General features: G+C 50.1%; 1 protein-coding gene across 2 annotated transcripts in view; it reads left to right on the forward strand.

Annotated features, from left to right (window-relative positions):
- The window catches only part of TIMP2 (TIMP metallopeptidase inhibitor 2), a 75,578-nt gene that overhangs the window by 45,823 nt on the left and 12,044 nt on the right, over nucleotides 1-17,711 (forward strand). For both annotated transcript variants that reach the window (XM_017879359.1, XM_017879358.1), the window contains 2 exons: nucleotides 6,827-6,927; nucleotides 9,761-9,869. In XM_017879359.1, the coding sequence (XP_017734848.1) occupies nucleotides 9,761-9,869 (109 nt within the window). In that variant the 5' untranslated portion in view covers nucleotides 6,827-6,927. The remainder of the gene's footprint in view (nucleotides 1-6,826; nucleotides 6,928-9,760; nucleotides 9,870-17,711) is intronic.

Here is a 17,711-nt window from a genome sequence, read left to right on the forward strand (position 1 = left end):
TTGAACGTCTAGGTTCATGCAATTCTCCTGAGTAGCTGGAACTATAGTCATATGCCGCCACGCCCAGCTAATTTTTGTGGGCTTTGTTTGTTTGTTTGTTTGTTTTTTGTTTGTTTTTTAACAGATGAGGTATTGCTCTGTTACTCAGGCTGGTCTTGAACCCCTAGCTTTAAGCAACCCGCCCGCCTTGGCCTCCCAAGTGCTGGGATTACAAGTGTGAGCCACTGCACCCGGCCTTCTGAGGTAATTTCCTTTTGGGGTCTGGCTCCCTCCCCCAGTTGTGGGCATAGCTTGTTCTTATTTTCCGCGGGAACTTCCGTAGTGCTTCTGTGGACACAGTAGGATTGGAAAGGTGTTGGTGGGTGTGTGAAGGGGACATGAGGATGCAGGACCCACATGTTGATGGCAGCAGAGGGGACACCAAGGAGAGAGAACAAGAGAGGACCGTGCCACAGAAGCCCTGTCGTCTCTGCCTGGGGCTGGCGTGGCTGGAGTCTGGAGGGTGCCGCCCCTCAGGCCAGCCTTTGGCCCTGGCCCATGCTGGTGACACCAGGTTCTCCCGTAAGCCGCCTTCACTGTCTGCTCCTGTCCGAGAGTAGCAGCCAGTGCGGCCTCATGGTTTTCCAGGGGCCGTTGCGATTCTCGAAGTCTGACCGTAGCCCATCCTCTTTGGATCGTCTGCCGCGACCTTGGTTTTCCGCCCACCCAGTTCTTTTCCGTCTCCACTCTGGCGAGTGCGCGAGTGCGCGAGGGATTGTTTTTGCAGGGGGGGAGGTGACATCATGTGGTGTCCTGGGCCGGAGGGGTGGGGGTGGGGACCCTGCGGTTGTGTGTGCTTTGAATTCAGCCGACGGTTGTACATTCCAGTAGCCGGCATCTGGCAGTGAATTCATCAGCCAGTGTATCACCCTTGATCTCAAACCCAGATGTTGTGTTCACAGCAGAAGGGAAAGAAGGAAAAACGAAATCTGAGACGCTCAGGGAGAGGCCGTGGTTTTGGGGCTCAGGGCAGTTAGAACGAGAATCTTTATAAAGACTCCCCCCTCTTGCAGCTTGCCTCTGGCTCCTTGGGGAAGGGGCAGAGGAACAGAGCAGTCCCCTCTTCGGGGCATGGACAGGAGATGAGCTGACACCCCCCTACCCTGCCCCAGTGCCTAACACCAGGCCCAGCACCCAGTAGGTGGTCAGTAAACGTGTCTGTGCCATGATTTTCATTTCTTCCCAGATTCCTTATGTCTTTTCGATTTCCCCAGCTCTGTTCTTCACATGGTCTGGACTCAGAGAGGCCCTCCCTCCTTTGGAGTGGCCTTCTTTCCCCTACAGTCCTGGTGGTCCATCCTGGAGCCCAGAGTGCAGACCATTGCTATTGGCATGGAAATGTGTTCTGGAGAGCTCTGTCTCCCTCCTCCTCTGTCCACCACTGGCCACTGGAAACTCTCCTTCTCTGCGTTCCTGTCCATCGTCTGTCGCCTTGCCGGGATTGGATGCTCCTCCCAGGCCAGGCCTTCTGCATACATACAGGATCCACCCTGGACCCTCTCACCACCTGCTGTCGCCTCTGGGCAACAACCCCCAACAGGTACCCGCTGCTCTGAGCAGGTCGGCGGTACAGATCCCGCTGTGCCAACCGGTGTGCACTAATCAAAGCTGTCAACCGGCCCCTCTCCTTCGTGTCTGCGGCTGGTGCTTTGGGGAAGGTTGCTGTGGAGCTAGTCCTTCTTTGCCTCTCTTCATTCCCATTTTCCTTCTTTCACGTAATTTCTCATTTTGCAAAGTGGGGGAGGAGGTGCCCACCCCCAATTTAAAGAGACCCTGAAGAATCGGAATTCTGTTCCCCAGGGGCAGACTAAAGCAGCCCAGTGGAGATGGGGATACCCTCAGGCTCTGCTCCTCCAGGCCCCTCACCCCCACTTCCCTGCAGGCATCTGGTGGCCTTCTCGCCAGTTCTTTTTCTAGTCCTAACTCTACGTGGCTACCCTGGACCTTTGATTCAACCAGCCTCCTCTTTTCTGACACTTTAAAGGAGGGAAGTGTATAATCTGCAGCCCCCAGGCAAAGCTAGCACATTGGGAAGTTGCATCAAATCGAGACTCTGTGACCTGCTGACCAGGACGAGGTCTCTGTACCTGAGTAGCGTGATGCCATCGTCCCAATGCCTCACCCACGGGAGTGGGAGAATTTGCCTTGCTTATCTCTGTGATGCTCATGGTCCTGAACCATACGCACATGAGTTCCCGGGCACCGCAGGCTCCACACCAGCTCCTGTAGCAATCACCATGAACTCGTGAAGTGTCAGGACTGTTGTCATCGTCTCCGTCTTAGGTGTGAACAACTGTGGCTCAATGAAGTCAAGGAACTTCTCAAAGATCACCCAGCCATCCGGGGTGAATGCAAGATCTCTGTCTCTTGCTGCCTCCTTCAAACAAGTGCCCAGCTGCCACCTGGGAGCCTTAGGCATTTTTGTAAGAGAACAACATGTGAACCTCAATGCCCAGGGTAGGATGCAACATTTTGGCCGTTTTTAAGTAATCTTTGCTTATTTTCTAAACTCCAGTGACATGCTTATTGGGTGCCTATTGTACGTTAAGCGTTGTGCAGCATAGGGGACCATTGAAACGCAGCTCCAAGGCCGGGCACTGTGGCTCACGCCTGTAATCCCAGCACATTGGGAGGTGGGCGGATCACGAGGCCAGGAGTTCAAGACCAGCCTGGCCAGCATGGTAAAACCCCGTGTCTACTTAAAAAAAATGCAAAAAATTAGCCAGGCATGGTGGTGCGTGCCTGTAATCCCAGCTACTTGGGAGGCTGAGGCAGGAGAATTGCTTGAACCCAGGAGGTGGAGGTTGCAGTGGGCCAAGATTGCACCACTGCACTCCAGCCTGATGACAGAGCAAGACTCCATCTTAAAAAAAAACAGAAAAAAAAAAACAAAAAAAAAGAAAAGCAGCTCCAGAAATTTCCAAAATAACATACAGAATTCAGTAGACTGTAGTAAAGGCCGGCTTGGGACTACAGGCGCCTGCCACCACGCCCGGCTAATTTTTTTGTATTTTTAGTAGAGACGGGGTTTCACCGTGTTTGCCAGGATGGTCTCGATCTCCTGACCTCGTGATCCGCCCGCCTCGGCCTCCCAAAGTGCTGGGATTACAGGCGTGAGCCACCGCGCCCGGCCTTCTTCTTCTTCTTTTTTTTTTTTTTAAAGACAGCATCTCACTCTGTTGCACGGGCTGGAGTGTGGTGGCACGATCTCAGCTCACTGCAACTTTCACCTCCTGGGTTCAAGCAGTTCTCCTGCCTCAGCCTCCCAAGTGGCTGGGATTACAGGCACCTGCCACCACACCTGGCTGATTTTTGTATTTTTAGTAGAGATGGGGTTTCACCATGTTGGCTAGGCTGGTCTCCAACTCCTGACGTCAAGTGATCTGCCCGCCTTGGCCTCCTGAAGTGCTGGGATTATAGGAGTGAGCTGCCGTGCCCAGCCCTGGTTTGCTTTTGAACTGGTGACTCTGCTACATGAAACGTAAACTTTGACCAAGTTCATCTGGCACACTGACCGAATTGCATAAACGTTTTTTGGTGCAGCATTGTTATAAGGTATATAGATTAGGCAGGGAGCGAGAGAGCTGAGGACAAACTGCACCTGGGCCACCAGCCCAAAGTTGTCAGCATCATCTCAGCTCCATCTGGCAAACAGTGAGCACCACCTGTTCTGCAGTCAGAATCTAGCCTCAACCTGTTAGGACCTCCCAGGGCCCTGAGCAGACAGGTGTGCAGGAATTGACAGCAGGATGGAAAAGAGATGGTGAATATACCAAGTGCTACAGAAGGACAGGATTTCCCAGAGGAAGACAGAAAAGGGCTATTTTAGCTGGGTCTTGAAGGATGAAGAGAAGTTCTCCAGGCAGAGAGAGGGAGATGGCATTTGCGGCAGAAGAAACTTACCTGTTCAGGCTGGGCACGGTGGCTCACACCTGTAATCCCAGCACTTTGGGAGGCCAAGGTGGGTGGATCACTTGAGGTCAGGAGTTCAAGACCAGCTTGGCTAACATGCCAAACCCCGTCTCTACTAAAAATACAAAAAAAAAAAAAAAAGCTTGGCAAGGTGGCAGGTACCTATAATTCCAGCTACTCAGGAGGCTGAGGCGGGAGAATTGCTTGAACCCGGGAGGCAGAGGTTGCAGTGAGCCGAGATCGAGCCATTACACTCCAGCCTGGGCGACAAGAATGAAACTCTGTCTCAAAAAAATATATATGATAATTAGCCAGGCATGGTGGTGCATGCCTGTAATCCCAGCTACTTGGGAGGCTAAGGCAGGAAAGTCACTTGAACCCGGGAGACGGAGGTTGCAGTGAGCTGAGATCACACCACTGTACTCCAGCCTTGGAGGGTGACAGAGTAAGACTCTGTCTCAAAAAAAAAAAAAGGAAAGAAACTTGCCTGTTCAGAGGTATGGATGCACCTGGGCGTGGTCAGGGCTGGGGAGTATTATGAACTGGTAGAATAGCAGGAGCACGGGTAGGGAGTGTTGGGCACAGCAGCCGAGTCCCCTGGCTGACTTCAGGTTGCAAAGGCTCTCATATTTTATGGGGAGTGGCAGGGAGCAGCCAAGGATGATGTTTGAGCAGAAAGGAACGTGAATATAAAAAGACAGCTGGTGTCAGTGGATGAGAGGATGGTTGGGAGGGCACTGGAAATAGGGGGCCGTCAGGGCAAAGCCCTCTGTTCCGGTGTGGCCTGCCGGGAGACGTTTCCTAGATGTGGCTTTTCAGGATGAGGCCTGGCTTAGCCTGGGAAACAGGAACCTGTGGCCTTGGCCAGTCGTGACTCAGCTCCAACAGAAGATGAAAGAAGAATGGGGTTTGTGCCCAGGCGGGGCAGTGGGGCTATGGCGTGGGACTCTGGTGCGAGCCTGGGATCCAGAGAGCAGTGCTGGGGCCCGAGGGCATGGATACAGAGGGAGTCTGTGGGCCTCCATGCCCCTGTGGGAAGAGACAGCCCTGCCTAAGGGGTTCCAAGAGATTTGAGCTGAGCATGTGGGCCGGGGCTGGGGCTGGGAGGCTGCCTGGAGCCTGGCATGGTCTGCTCCTTTCCTCTCTGTTTTGCTCATATCCACCCTAACATAGCACTTACCCAGAGTGACCCTGAATAGCTGAGTTTGGGAGGGCAAAGCTTTTAAAGCCATTAAAACAGACCATGTCACCAACTAATGACCTTGAAATTAAAAAAGGGAGGGTTCTACCCAACCCTGCCTGAGTGACCGCATGAATTACCCATCTGCTTGTCCTCAGGTTACCAGGAGCAGAACAGAGTCCTGGCTTAATTGCTAGGAGGAAGCCCTGCATTGCATGGCCTGTCAGCAACCTCAGGCTCCAGAATATTCTGGAATTGCCCCAGCCCTGCCTCTTCTTCATCTCCTTCCTCTTTGGTTGTGGCTTAGCTGGGCTCTTCTTTCCTTATGTTTGTCCTTCCTCAGCATCTGTCCCTTGGGTCTGCCAGTGTGCCTGCTGATGTCTCCTTTGGGTGAAACTTTCTGATCCTGCCCCTGTTGTGCCCCTGATAGAATCTGTCTTACTGCAAAGAATCGCCCAGGCCTGGCACAGTGGCTCACGCCTGTAATCCCAGCACTTTGGGAGGCCGAGGCAGGTGGATCATTTGAAGTCAGGAGTTTGAGAACAGCCTGGCCAACGTGATGAAACCCTGTCTCTACTAAAAATACAAAACTTAAGGTTGGGCACTGTGGCTCACACATATAATCCCAGCACTTTGGGAGGCCGAGGCAGGTGGATCACCTGAGGTCAGGAGCTCAAGACCAGCCTGGTCAACATGGCAAAACCTTGTCTCTACTAAAAATACAAAAATTAGCTGGGTGTGGTGGCAGCTGCCTGTAATCCGAGTTACTTGGGAAGCTGAGGCAGAAGAATCTCTTGAACCCAAGAGGTAGAGGTTGCTGTGAGTCGAGATCATGCCACTGCACTCTAGCCTGGGCGACAGAGTGAGACGCCGTCTGAAAAAAAAAAAAAAAAATTAACCAGATGTGGTGACAAGCGCCTGTAATCCCAGCTACTGGAGAGGCTGAGGCAGGAGAATCACTTGAACCTGGGAGGCAGAGATTGCAGTGAGCCAAAATTGTGCCACTGCACTCCAGCCTGGGCAACAGAGCAAGATTCCATCTAAAAAAAAAAAATTACTCATAGAACATTTTCCAGGTCAGAACAGCTGGACAGACTTTTCCAGATGTAAGACCCCCAAACCTAAATATGCCGGGTACTTTTAAGGCGCCTTTAAGGTGGGTAACTCTCACTTTGCCCTCGGCCCAGAAAAGTTTGTTTCCAATAGGCAGTGGCTAGAGGGTGGGGAAATGTCCCATCCTTCACGGAATGTGTGGGATTGCGGGTCAGTTCAGTGGTGTACCTGCTTGCCCCAGCCACCAGTGAGTACCCACGGGAGAGAAGGAAAAAAAAGCCAAAAGCACTCAAGCATGATATCAACAGATGAGCTTCAGTCAAATCAATGACTGCCTCCCACTGTTACAGAAACCGCCCTGGTCACAAGGGACTCTGGGCTTCTGGCTTGAGCCCTGTCAACAAAGAAGGGATTCTTGTTGAAGAATCGTGGAAGGAGGAGGAGGCTGGGCATCACTGCTCAGCTTGGAGGAGGGGATGCCGTGCTGGGGGCTGGGATCACCATGCCCCTTGCCCACCTGGCACCTTGCTGCTGTCTGTAACCCCCCAGCGCCTCCTGCAGGCCTGGACACCTTATCCCTCTCCTTAGCCCCAGGAGCATGTTTGGGGAACTCTCCTCACCTCTGTGTCTTGTGTTTTGCAGTGATCAGGGCCAAAGCGGTCAGCGAGAAGGAGGTGGACTCTGGAAACGACATTTATGGCAACCCAATCAAGAGGATCCAGTATGAGATCAAGCAGATAAAGGTATTAGTGGCCGCCGGCGTCCCGGGCAGCACTGTGGGCACAGCTGTGGGGTGTTGGGGTGGGCAGAGAGCCTGGGTCCCTGGAACACGATCTGGCCACCTGTGGAGCAGAGCAGAGGATGCGGTCATCAAGCTGCAAATAGATCCGATTTCCCTTCATCCTCGAATGCCTGAAAAGTTGTGTGGAGATGACATGTTCCCCACAAGTTCAATTCCTTCAGAAACCTTTCTGGGCGTCACGGCTCACGCCTGTAATCCCAGCTCTTCGGGAGGCCGAGGTGGGCGGATCACTTGAGCTCAGGAGTTCAAGACCAGCCTGGGCAACATGGTGAAAATCCATCTGTACAAAAAAACTAGCCAGGCACGGTAGCGCCCGCCTGTGGTTCCAGCTAATCAGGAGGCTGAGGTGGGAGAATTGCTTGAGCCCAGGAGGTGGAGGCTGCAGTGAGACAACATCTCACCACTGTATTCCAGCCTGGGTGACAGAGTGAGACCCTATATTTAAAAAAAAAAAAAAATGTGGCAGTGAGGGCAGGGCCTGGCCTGGGGCAGGAGAGGTGATACTGTTGTCATTGATAGTAGCTAACATGATCTGTAAGAGAGAAGAAAATTCATGTCGCAGGTGGAGGAACAGCCGTGTGATATGGTAGTAGTTGTAGTCATCCATATTTAATTTTGTTATTAAAAATAAAAAGTAGGCCAGGCACAGTGTCTCACGCCTATACTTCCAGCACGTTGGGAGGCCAAGGCGGGTGGATCACCTGAAGTCAGGAGTTCAAGACCAGCCTGACCAACATGGAGAAACCCCATCTCTACTAAAAATACAACAATTAGCTGGGCATGGCTGGGCACGGTGGCTCACGCCTGTAATCCCAGCACTTTGGGAGTCCGAGACAGGCGGATCACCAGGTCAGGAGATCAAGACCATCCTGGTTAACATGGTGAAACCCCATCTCTCCTAAAAATACAGAAAAATTAGCCAGGCATGGTGGCGGGCACCTGTAGTTCCAGCTACTCAGGAGGCTGAGGCAGGAGAATGGCGTGAACCGGGGAGGCAAAGCTTGCAGTGAGCTGAGATTGCTCCACTGCACTCCAGCCTGGGCAGCAGAGCAAGACTCCATCTCAAAAAAAAAAAAATTAGCTGGGCATGGTGGCGAGCGCCTGTGATCCCAGCTACTTGGGAGGCTGAGGCAAGAGAATCACTTGAACCCAGGAGGTAGAGGTTGCAGTTAGCTGAGATCATGCCACTGTACTCCAGCCTGGGCGATAAGAGCGAAACTCCATTTCAAAAAAAAAAAAAAAAAAGTAGTTGAAAATCAGTGTTATCAGAAGGTCAGCAGAATGCTTTATCATCACATCTATGTCAGTTTAAGGGGATGACCTAGTCTGTCAGTGCCTGAGCCTCTTTCTTTATGAAGCAGGAAAGAGGATCTGCTCTTACGACCTCATAAAGGGGTCGTGAAAAGGCCAGTGTCAGTGCCAAGGAAACGCTTTTAGCCTTTTGGCAAATGATGTCATTTAATACAGCATCAACATAACCTTTCTTGGTACAAGTTGGAGTGTCACTCTCAAAAAACCATTTGTCCTGGCATCAGGCATGCTCCCGTTCCATTTGGGTTTGCTTACTGAAACTCTTCAGCGGGGACAAAAAAGCAGCCTCCCCGAGTGCTGGGAAAATGCCATTCTTCACCGGGGGGGACAGGTGTGTTCCTGAAAGGCCGTGAGTAAGTCAGGTGTTGAGAATGCAAACTCCTCTGTCCCATGGAGTTACGTCCTAATTCCTGAGGTGCCTCTCGGCTCTCATTGCCATCAAGTAGACAATATTTGATCAAAATTCCTGGAAATATGGGTTGGGCGGAGTGGCTTATGCCTGTAATCCCAGCACTGTGGGAGGCCGAGGCAGGAGGATTGCTTGAGCTCGGGAGTTTGAGACCAGCCTGGGTGATACAGCAAGACCTCGTCTCTACTAATTAAAAAAAAAAAAGCCGAGTATGGTGGCACACGCCTGTAGTCCCAGCTACTCGGGAGTCTGAGGTGGGAGGATCACTTGAGCCTGGGAAGTTGAAGTGTAGCCCCAGCCTGGGCAACAGAGTGAGACCCTATCTCAAAAAAATAAAAAATTCCTGGAAATATGCAAAAGTCATGGTCCTTCATGGTGGTCCAGAGTCATGTGGAGGTACAAAAGCCCCTCCCTAGAGATTCAGAAATGACCTCATTGGGGCAGGGCGGTAAGGGGTCAGAGGTGTTGTCTGAGGATGTCACGCTCCAGATGACAGTCTTGTGCCCACCTGCTGTGATCTGCCACACTAAAAGTTGACTCTAAAGAATCACTTCGCTATACAAAGTCTTTTTCTTTTCTTTTTTTTTTCTTTCTTTTTTTTTTTTTTTGAGATGGAGTCTCACTCTGTCACCCAGGCTGGAGTGCAGTGGCGCCATCTCAGCTCCCTGCAACCTCCGCCTCGCAGGTTCAAGGGATTCTCCTGCCTCAGCCTCCCAAGTAGCTGGGATTTCAGGCGCTTGCCACCACGCTCAGCTAATTTTTGTGTTTTTAGTAGAAATGGGGTTTTGCTACGTTGGCCAGGCTGGTCTCAAACTCCTGACCTCAAGCAATCCGCCCACCTCAGCCCCTCAAAGTGCTGGGATTACAGCCATGAGCCCTGAGCCCAGCTGTAACAGTCCTTTTCTAACCCATGCAATTTGCACTTCCCGGTCCTCTTTGGTGCTGGCTACACCCCGGATACAGATTGTGCCGCCCGGGGTGTTCTGGATGGGAACGAAATTCCCCGACTGTGCGGCCTCCCTCTGCTTACATGTCCTCCTCCTTGTCTTTCCAGATGTTCAAAGGGCCTGAGAAGGATATAGAGTTTATCTACACGGCCCCCTCCTCGGCAGTGTGTGGGGTCTCGCTGGACGTTGGAGGAAAGAAGGAATATCTCATTGCAGGTGTGTATGAGGGGGGCCATCAGCCAGAGGCTCACACAGAAGTGGGGCTGTTCCTAGACGCCTTCCAGGGCTCGTTTCCCAGGCTCGAGGAGTGGGGAGGTGGAGTAGCTAAGGAACAGTGAGGCAGGGTACGGAGCCCTGACACTGAACGGTGCCCTCTCGGCCACTTCCTGTCAGAGAATGCTAGTGAATGTTCACCTACCTGCCAATTTCCTAGGAAATCTGAGATTGGTAGACAAAAAAAGTGAGCATTTTTGCCTTTTGCTCCTAAAAGGGAGGCGTGTGCAGGATGCTGGAGACGTGCAAGGCAGAGAAACCCTTTCTGCCGTCGGGAGGGCGGAAAGCTTGCGTGACGTCTGTTGATACTGTGCACGAGGCCTGTTTGACTTATGCATTCATCTGTCTCCTTTTTTTATTGTGGTAAAATATACGTAACAAAATGTAGCCATGTTAATCATTTTCCTTCCTTCCTTCCTTCCTTCCTTCTCTTCCTTCCTTTATTCTTCCTTCCATCACCCCCACACTCCACCAATCAAACAATACACTCACATAACCTCGTTTCTTTTCTCTATTTTTTAGACCAAGGTGTCCTCTGTCGCCCAGAGCATGGAGTGACAGTGGCGCAGTCTCATGACCTCACTGCAACCTCACCTCCTGGTTTCAAGAGCGAATTCTCACTGCTCAGCCTCCAAAAAGTAAGCATGGGATTATAGCAGCATGCCACACAACGCCCAGTTTAATTCTATATGTAATTGTATAAGTAGAGACGGGTTTATACTAATGACTTGGCCAGCAGGCTCGTCTCAAACTCCTGACCTCAGGTGATCCACCACGCCTCCCAAAGTGGCTAGGATTCACAGGCCGTGACCACCACGCCCCAGCCAACCATCTTTCAAGTGTAAACAACCACCCTTTGCAGTGCATTCACGCTATATTCACTGTTGTGCAAACCATCACAACCACCACCATCATATTTTAACCTCACATTTTAACTTTCTGTCTCTGTGGATTTGAACTACGACTCCAAGGGGCCTCACATGGATGCGAACCCTGCAGTATTTTGTCCTGTGTCTGGCTTAATTTCCAGTAGGGCATCCATGTTTTCAAGGTTCATTCACGTTACAGCATATATCAGAATTTCCTTAGCTCATTTTTTTTTGGGCGGGCGGGGGGGGCAGGACCACAAAAAACAACTCTTAATTTTAATTGTTTTTTTTTTTGGAGAGAGCAGAGTCTGCTACAATAAACCAACAAAAATTATAGGGCCGCAGCAAACAATTAAAGTGCAGTGGCAGCAAAGTCTAGACTCACAATGCAACCTCTGCTCCTGGGTTTCAAAAATATATGATTCTCAAAACCCCCAACACACAAAAACTAGCCTCAGGGCTACCCTGGAGGTACTGGGAGAAATATAAGGCACGCGCCACCAGAACACCATGGCATGATATATCTATATATATATTATTATATATTTAATATATTATATAATATAGATAGAATATGGGTTTCACAAAAAACCATGTTGGCCAGAACACAACAGAGACTGGATCTCGACAATCACCTGACCTCAACAAAGAAAAAATGATTGCCCGCCTCAGTCTCCCAACAGTGCTGGATTAAGCGGCATGACGCCATACCGCACATGGCCGCGGCGAAATTTCCTTACTTTTTTAGGGATAGAATCATTTGTGTAATGCAGCACATTGTTGTTAATGTGTTGCATCTGCTTTGTTTACATTTTTTTTTTTTTTTTTTTTTTTTTTGAGAGAAGTCTTGCTCTGTTTCCCCCAGGCCTCGGAGTGCAATCAGGACTCACTGCAGCCTCATGTTCCTCGGGCGTCAAGTGATCCTTGTCGCCTCAGCCTCCCAAGTGCGGTTGAACTACGGGTGTGTGCCACCAGCACTCAGCTAATTTTTTTTTTTTTTTTTTTTTTTTGAGAGCGGTCTCGCTCTGTCTCCCCAGGATGGAGCAACGTGGCCGCGGATCTCAGGCTCACTGCATAGCTTCCGGCCTCCCGGGCTTACGTCATCTCTCCTGCCTCAGCCTCTGCCGAGTCTAGCTGGGACTGAATCAGGAGGCCCGCCAACCTCGCCCGGCTAGTTCTTTTGTATTTTTTTTTCTAGGTAGAGACGGCGGTTTCCACTGTGTTACGCGCCGGATGTCCCTCGATCTCCTGACCTTGTGGATCGCGGCCCGTCTCCGGCCCCTCCAAAGTGCTGGGATTACAGGCTTGAGCCACCGTGCCCGGCCGTAGCTAATTTTTTTATTTTTTGGTAAAGAATAAGTCTCACCGTGTTGCCCAGGCTGGTCTTGAACTCTGAGGTTCAAGCAATCCTCCTACCTCAGCCTCCTAAAGTGCTGGGATTATAGGTGTGAGCCACTGTGCCCAGCCTATATTTTTATTCCTAAATAAAATGATTTCCCCTTACTTCCTTCTACCACCTCCCCGCTTGTCCAGCGAGGCTGAACCACAGGAGGCCAGGACAGGATTCTGAATCACAGCACTATTAACATTTGGGGATGGACTGTTCTTTGTTGCGGGGGCCTCTACCTTGTACATTATAGGATATTCAGCTGCATCCCTGCCCCCCACCCTCTACATGCCATAGCACCCGCTCCAGTTGCGGGGTCTCTGGACATTGCCGCCTGTGCCCAGGGGAGGTGGGGTAGGTGGGGTAGGTTGCCCCTGCTTGAGAACCACGGGGCTCAAAGAGCTTCCTGCAGTGATGGAAACGGTCTCTGCACCATCCAGTCCAGCGGCCCCCAGCCCTGTGGCTCGTGAGCACCTGAGATATGGCTCGTGCAGCCGAGGAGCTGAATTTTAAATTGTATTTCATTTCAAGTAATTTTAGTTTCAATGTAAACAGCCACACGTGGCCAGCAGCCACAGTCCGGCACGGCACTGACTCAGCCAGTTAAGGAACAGTATTCCCCTCCTCCCTGAGGAAGTAGGAATCTGATCACAAACTTAAGAAGAAAAGAATAAACAAGGCCTGGTGCAGTGGCTCACGCCCGTAATCCCAGCACTTTGGGAGGCTGAGGCGGCCAGACTGCTTGAGGTCAGGAGTTCGAGACTAGCCTTGCCAACATGGTAAAACCCTGTCTGTACTAAAAATATAAAAATTAGCTGGGCGTGGTGGCACGTGCCTGTAGTCCCAGCTACTCAGGAGGCTGAGGCACGAGAATCATTTGAACCCAGGAGGCAGAGATTGCAGCAAGCTGAGATCACACCACTGTACTCCAGCCTGGGTGACAGAGCAAGACCCTGTCTCACAAAAAAAAAAAAAAAAAAAAAGGGGGAAAAAAAAAGACGAGACAAGTCCCCTAGCCTGGTACTATATTTTGTTCCAAAAGGCAACTGTCATCATCACATACACTCTGGATCCAAATAGCCATGGTTGGGAGATTTTCTTCTGGTTTAGGTGACATGTACTTTCTTTCCCTTCTAAAAATCAACATGTGCTTCGTGGGCACCTTTTAGGTGCCCAGCCCCGTGTTAGGGACAATGGAAGATTCCCACAGTGAGATCTTTGGCTCCTGTCATCATGGAGTACACAGATGTTTCGACTGGGGAGACTGGAAAAGAAAGCAGAGAAAATAGACAGATTTTGCTTATGGGGAATTGTGAATTGTGAATAGTGAGTGAATGCTTGGAAGGTGCAAAAGGAAGAGACTCTCACAGGTCCAAGGGTCTAGACAGACTTACTGCTGGGAGAAGGTGGCGTCCTTGCCTGTGGATGGGAGGACGTCATTGCAGGGAGGAAGATGCAGGGGTGTGAGTTGGGCAGGGAAGACTCCTGTTATCTCTCCTTGGGTAAGATCTTCCCTCCCTTCCTTAACATGCTCGCAGCTCCTGCTTTGCTGGGTATCTCAGTCATCAGGACTTCTGTCCCTCTCCTTGGGGATAATAGGAGACTTTCCCCCCTTTTAAGATGCATTTCCGGACTTCCTAAAATGTTTAATTATGAGCAATTCTTATTCTTATTCTTATTCTTATTCTTATTCTTATTCTTATTCTTATTCTTATTCTTATTCTTATTCCGAGAGAGTCTCCCTCTGTTGCCCAGGCTGGAATGCAGTGGTGCAATCTTGGCTCACAGCAACCTCTGCCTCCTGAGCGATTCTCGTGCATCAGCCACCTGAATAGCTGGGATTACAGGTGTGTGCTACCATGCCTGGCTAATTTTTGTGTTTTTGGTAGAGACGGGGTTTCACCATGTTGGGCAGGCTGGTCTCGAACTCCTGGCCTCAAATGACCAACTTGCCTCAGCCTCCCAAAGTGCTGAGATTACAGGCATGAGCCACCGTGCTTAGCCATGAGCACTTATTTTTTTTTAACAGCTTTATTGAGATATAAGGCACACTCTATTCAATTTATCCATTAAAAATGTACAATTCGGGCCAGGTATGGTGGCCCATGCCTGTAATCCCAGCACTTTGAAAGGCCGAGGTGGGAGAAATGATTGAGGCCAGGAGTTTGAGACCAGCCTGGGCAACATAGTGAGACCCCATCTCTACAAAAACTAAAAAAATTAGCCAGGTGTGGTAGCATGTGCCTGTAGTCCCAGCTTCTCAGGAGGCTGAGATGGGAGGATCGCTTAAGCCTGGGAGTTTGAGGCTGCAGTGTCATACCACTGTGCTCCAGACTAGGTAAGAGCAATACCTTGTTAAAAAAAAAAAAATTCTACAATTCAGTGGTTTTTTTTTTTTTTTGGAGAGAGAGTCTCACTCTGTCCCTCTGACTGGAGTGCAGTGGCGCAATCTTGACTCACTGCAATCTCTGCCTCCCGGGTTCAAGCAATTCTCATGCCTCAGCCTCCCAAGTAGCTGGGATTACAGGTATGTGCCCCCATGCCTGGCTAATTTTTGTATTTTTAGTAGATACGGGGTTTCACCATGTTGGCCAGGCTGGTCTTGAACTTCTGACTTCAGGTGATCTGCCCGCCTTGGCCTTCCAAACTGCTGGGAGTGCAAGCATGAGCCACCGCACCTGGCCTACAATTCAGTGGTTTTAGTATATTCACAGAGTTGTGCAACCATCACTACAGTCAAAAAGAAATCCTGTATTCTTGAGCTATTACCCTCCTAACCCCCACTTCCCCTTCCCCAGCCCTAAGCAGCCACTGGTATACTTCCCATCTCTATCGATTTGTCTATGCTGGGCTTTCCTAGGAACGGAATAATATGTGTGACCCTGTGTAACTGGCTTCTTTCGTGTTTCCAGGGCTCATCCATGTTACAGTGTGTATCCGAATTTCATTCCTTTCTGTGACTGAGCATTCCATTGTATGGACAGACCACATTGTGTTTATCCTCTCATCATTTGATGGGCATTTGGGTTGTTGCCACTGTTTGGCAGTTGTGACAAATGCTGCAATGAACATTGGTGTGTGAGATTTTGCAGGGACCTGTTTTCATTTTTTCCTGGGTGTATCCCTGGCAGTGGAATTGGCAGGGGGTGGGGAGGGGTTGGGTGACTTTAGGTTTAACCATTTGAGGAGCTGCCAGACCGTTTTCTAAAGCAGCTGCACCATTTTACATGCCCAGTATTATCTATGATTTTTACAATAAGAAAAATAAAATCAAATGGAGAAGAGTAAGGGGACAAAAATCACCTGTGGTACAAAGATCTTACCAGCTAACTAATGCCCTCAGAAAAACACAGAGGAGGCAGAAGAGCTGGGGTGGCTGCACAGCACGCAGAGTGGTGCATGGCAGAGGGATGGTCTGCAGTGTGGCTATTCGGGGGCTGTTGCGCCTGTGCACAGAACAGAGCATGGGAGGAAATTTCCCAGCATGTTAGCATCTGCTGTCTCCTTTTCAGTTCTTTCCTGTATTTGTGAAACCTTTACAATTATGGCATTTATTACTTTTGTCATCAGAAAAATAAAATCTAGAGAGACGAGAAAGGAGACAAAATCTCCTGTGGTGCAGGGAACTTACTTCCAGTTTTCTGCAGCCTCTTTTTCTTCCTATCCATAGGGAACAGCCTTTAAAGTAAGTCCCAGCAGTGCCAGCTCAGTTTCCTCACACTGCCCTCTAGGGGCTCTCCGGCCAAACTGCAGAGCTGCAGAGGGACGAAGGGTGGGGATCCCATGCACAGATGGCCTCTTGGATACAAAAGTGACCTTGGTCCGAGCCAGCACCGGTCTCCAAACATACCCGGCTGAATCCTCGCCCGTGCTGAGGCTCTCTGCTTGTTTTTGTTTTTGTTTGAGACGGAGTCTCTCTCTGTCGCCCAGGCTGGAGTGCAGTGGCACAATCTCGGGTCACTGCAATCTCTGCCTCCTGGGTTCAAGCAATTCTCCTGCCTCAGCCTCTCAAGTAGCTGGGATTACAGGTGCCCAACACCATGCCCAGCTAATTTTTTTTTTTTTTTTTTTGACAGAGTTTCGCTCTTGTTGCCCAGGCTGGAGTGCAATGGTGCGGTCTTGACTTACCACAACCTCCACCTCCCGGGTTCAAGCGATTCTCCTGCCTCAGCTGCCCGAGTAGCCAGGATTACAGGCATGCGCCACCATGCCTGGCCAATTTTGTATTTTTAGTAGAGACGGGATTTCTCCATGTTGGCCAGGCTGGTCTCCAACTCCTGACCTCAGGTGATCTGCCCGCCTCAGCCTCCCAAAGTGCTGCAATTACAGGCATGAGCCACTGTGCCTGGCCTAATTTTTAGTATTTTTAGTAAAGATGGGGTTTCACCACATTAGCCAGGCTGGTCTTGAACTCCTGACCTTGGGTGATCTGCCCACCTCAGCCTCCCAAAGTGCTGGGATTACAGGTGTGAGCTGCCGCACCTGGGCGGCATTAAGTACATTCACAATGTTGTGTAACTATCACTATCTGTTTCTAGAAGTTTTTCATCATCCCAAACTGAAACACTGTCCCCATTAACCCATAATTCCCTATTCCTCTGTTTGCCCAGCCCCTGACAACCACCTTTCTACTTCATCTCCATGAATTTGCCCATTCTAGGCACCTCGCAGAGGTAGAGTCATACCTCCTTCCATAGATGAAGCGTTGCACTTAGCATAATGTCCTCAAGTTCATCCATGTTGTAGCATGGATCAGATTTTATTTATTTATTTATTTATTTATTTATGAATGAGACGGAGGCAACAAAGCCCAGGCTGGAGTGCAGTGGTGCGATCTTGGCTCACTGCAACTTCTGCCCCCCAGGTTCAAGCGATTTTCCTGCCTCAGCCTCCCGACTAGCTGAGGTTACAGGCACACACCACCACGCCCAGCTAATTTTTGTATTTTTTTAGTCGAGATGGGATTTCGCCATGTTGGTCAGGCTGGTCTCAAACTCTTGACCTCAGGTGATCCGCCCACCTCGGCCTCTCAAAGTGCTGAGATTACAGGTGTGAGCCACTGCGTCCGGCTGGCAGATTTTATTTCTTTTTATGTGCATACATTTTAAAGTTTCCAAAATATGTAATACTCTTCTCAGTTGAATTCTGTATATTTTTTCAAATTGTTAACATTTCCATTAACTTTAAAACTCAGACACTACTTAGTATCTCAAGGAGGAGGCACGAGGTTTTGATGAGGACACAGAACTAAAGGTGCCAAGTGCAAACAGTTTCTTGCATAAAGAAAATAAGTAAATGGGCCAACCATAGTGGCTCATACCTGTAATCCTAGCATTTTGGGAGGCTGAGGCAGGAGGATGGCTGGAGGTTAGGAGTTCAAGACCAGCCTGGATGATATAGCAAGACCCTGTCTCTACAAAACAGGAAGGGAGGGAGGGAGGAAGGAAGGAAGAAAGGAAGGGAGGCAGGGAGGAAGGCAGGGAGGAAGGGAGGAAGGGAGGGAGGGAGGGAGGAAGGAAGGAAGAAAGG

Source organism: Rhinopithecus bieti, unplaced genomic scaffold (genome assembly GCF_001698545.2).
Source record: "Rhinopithecus bieti isolate Rb0 unplaced genomic scaffold, ASM169854v2 scaffold_9899, whole genome shotgun sequence".
Classification (NCBI taxonomy): Eukaryota; Metazoa; Chordata; class Mammalia; order Primates; family Cercopithecidae; genus Rhinopithecus; species Rhinopithecus bieti.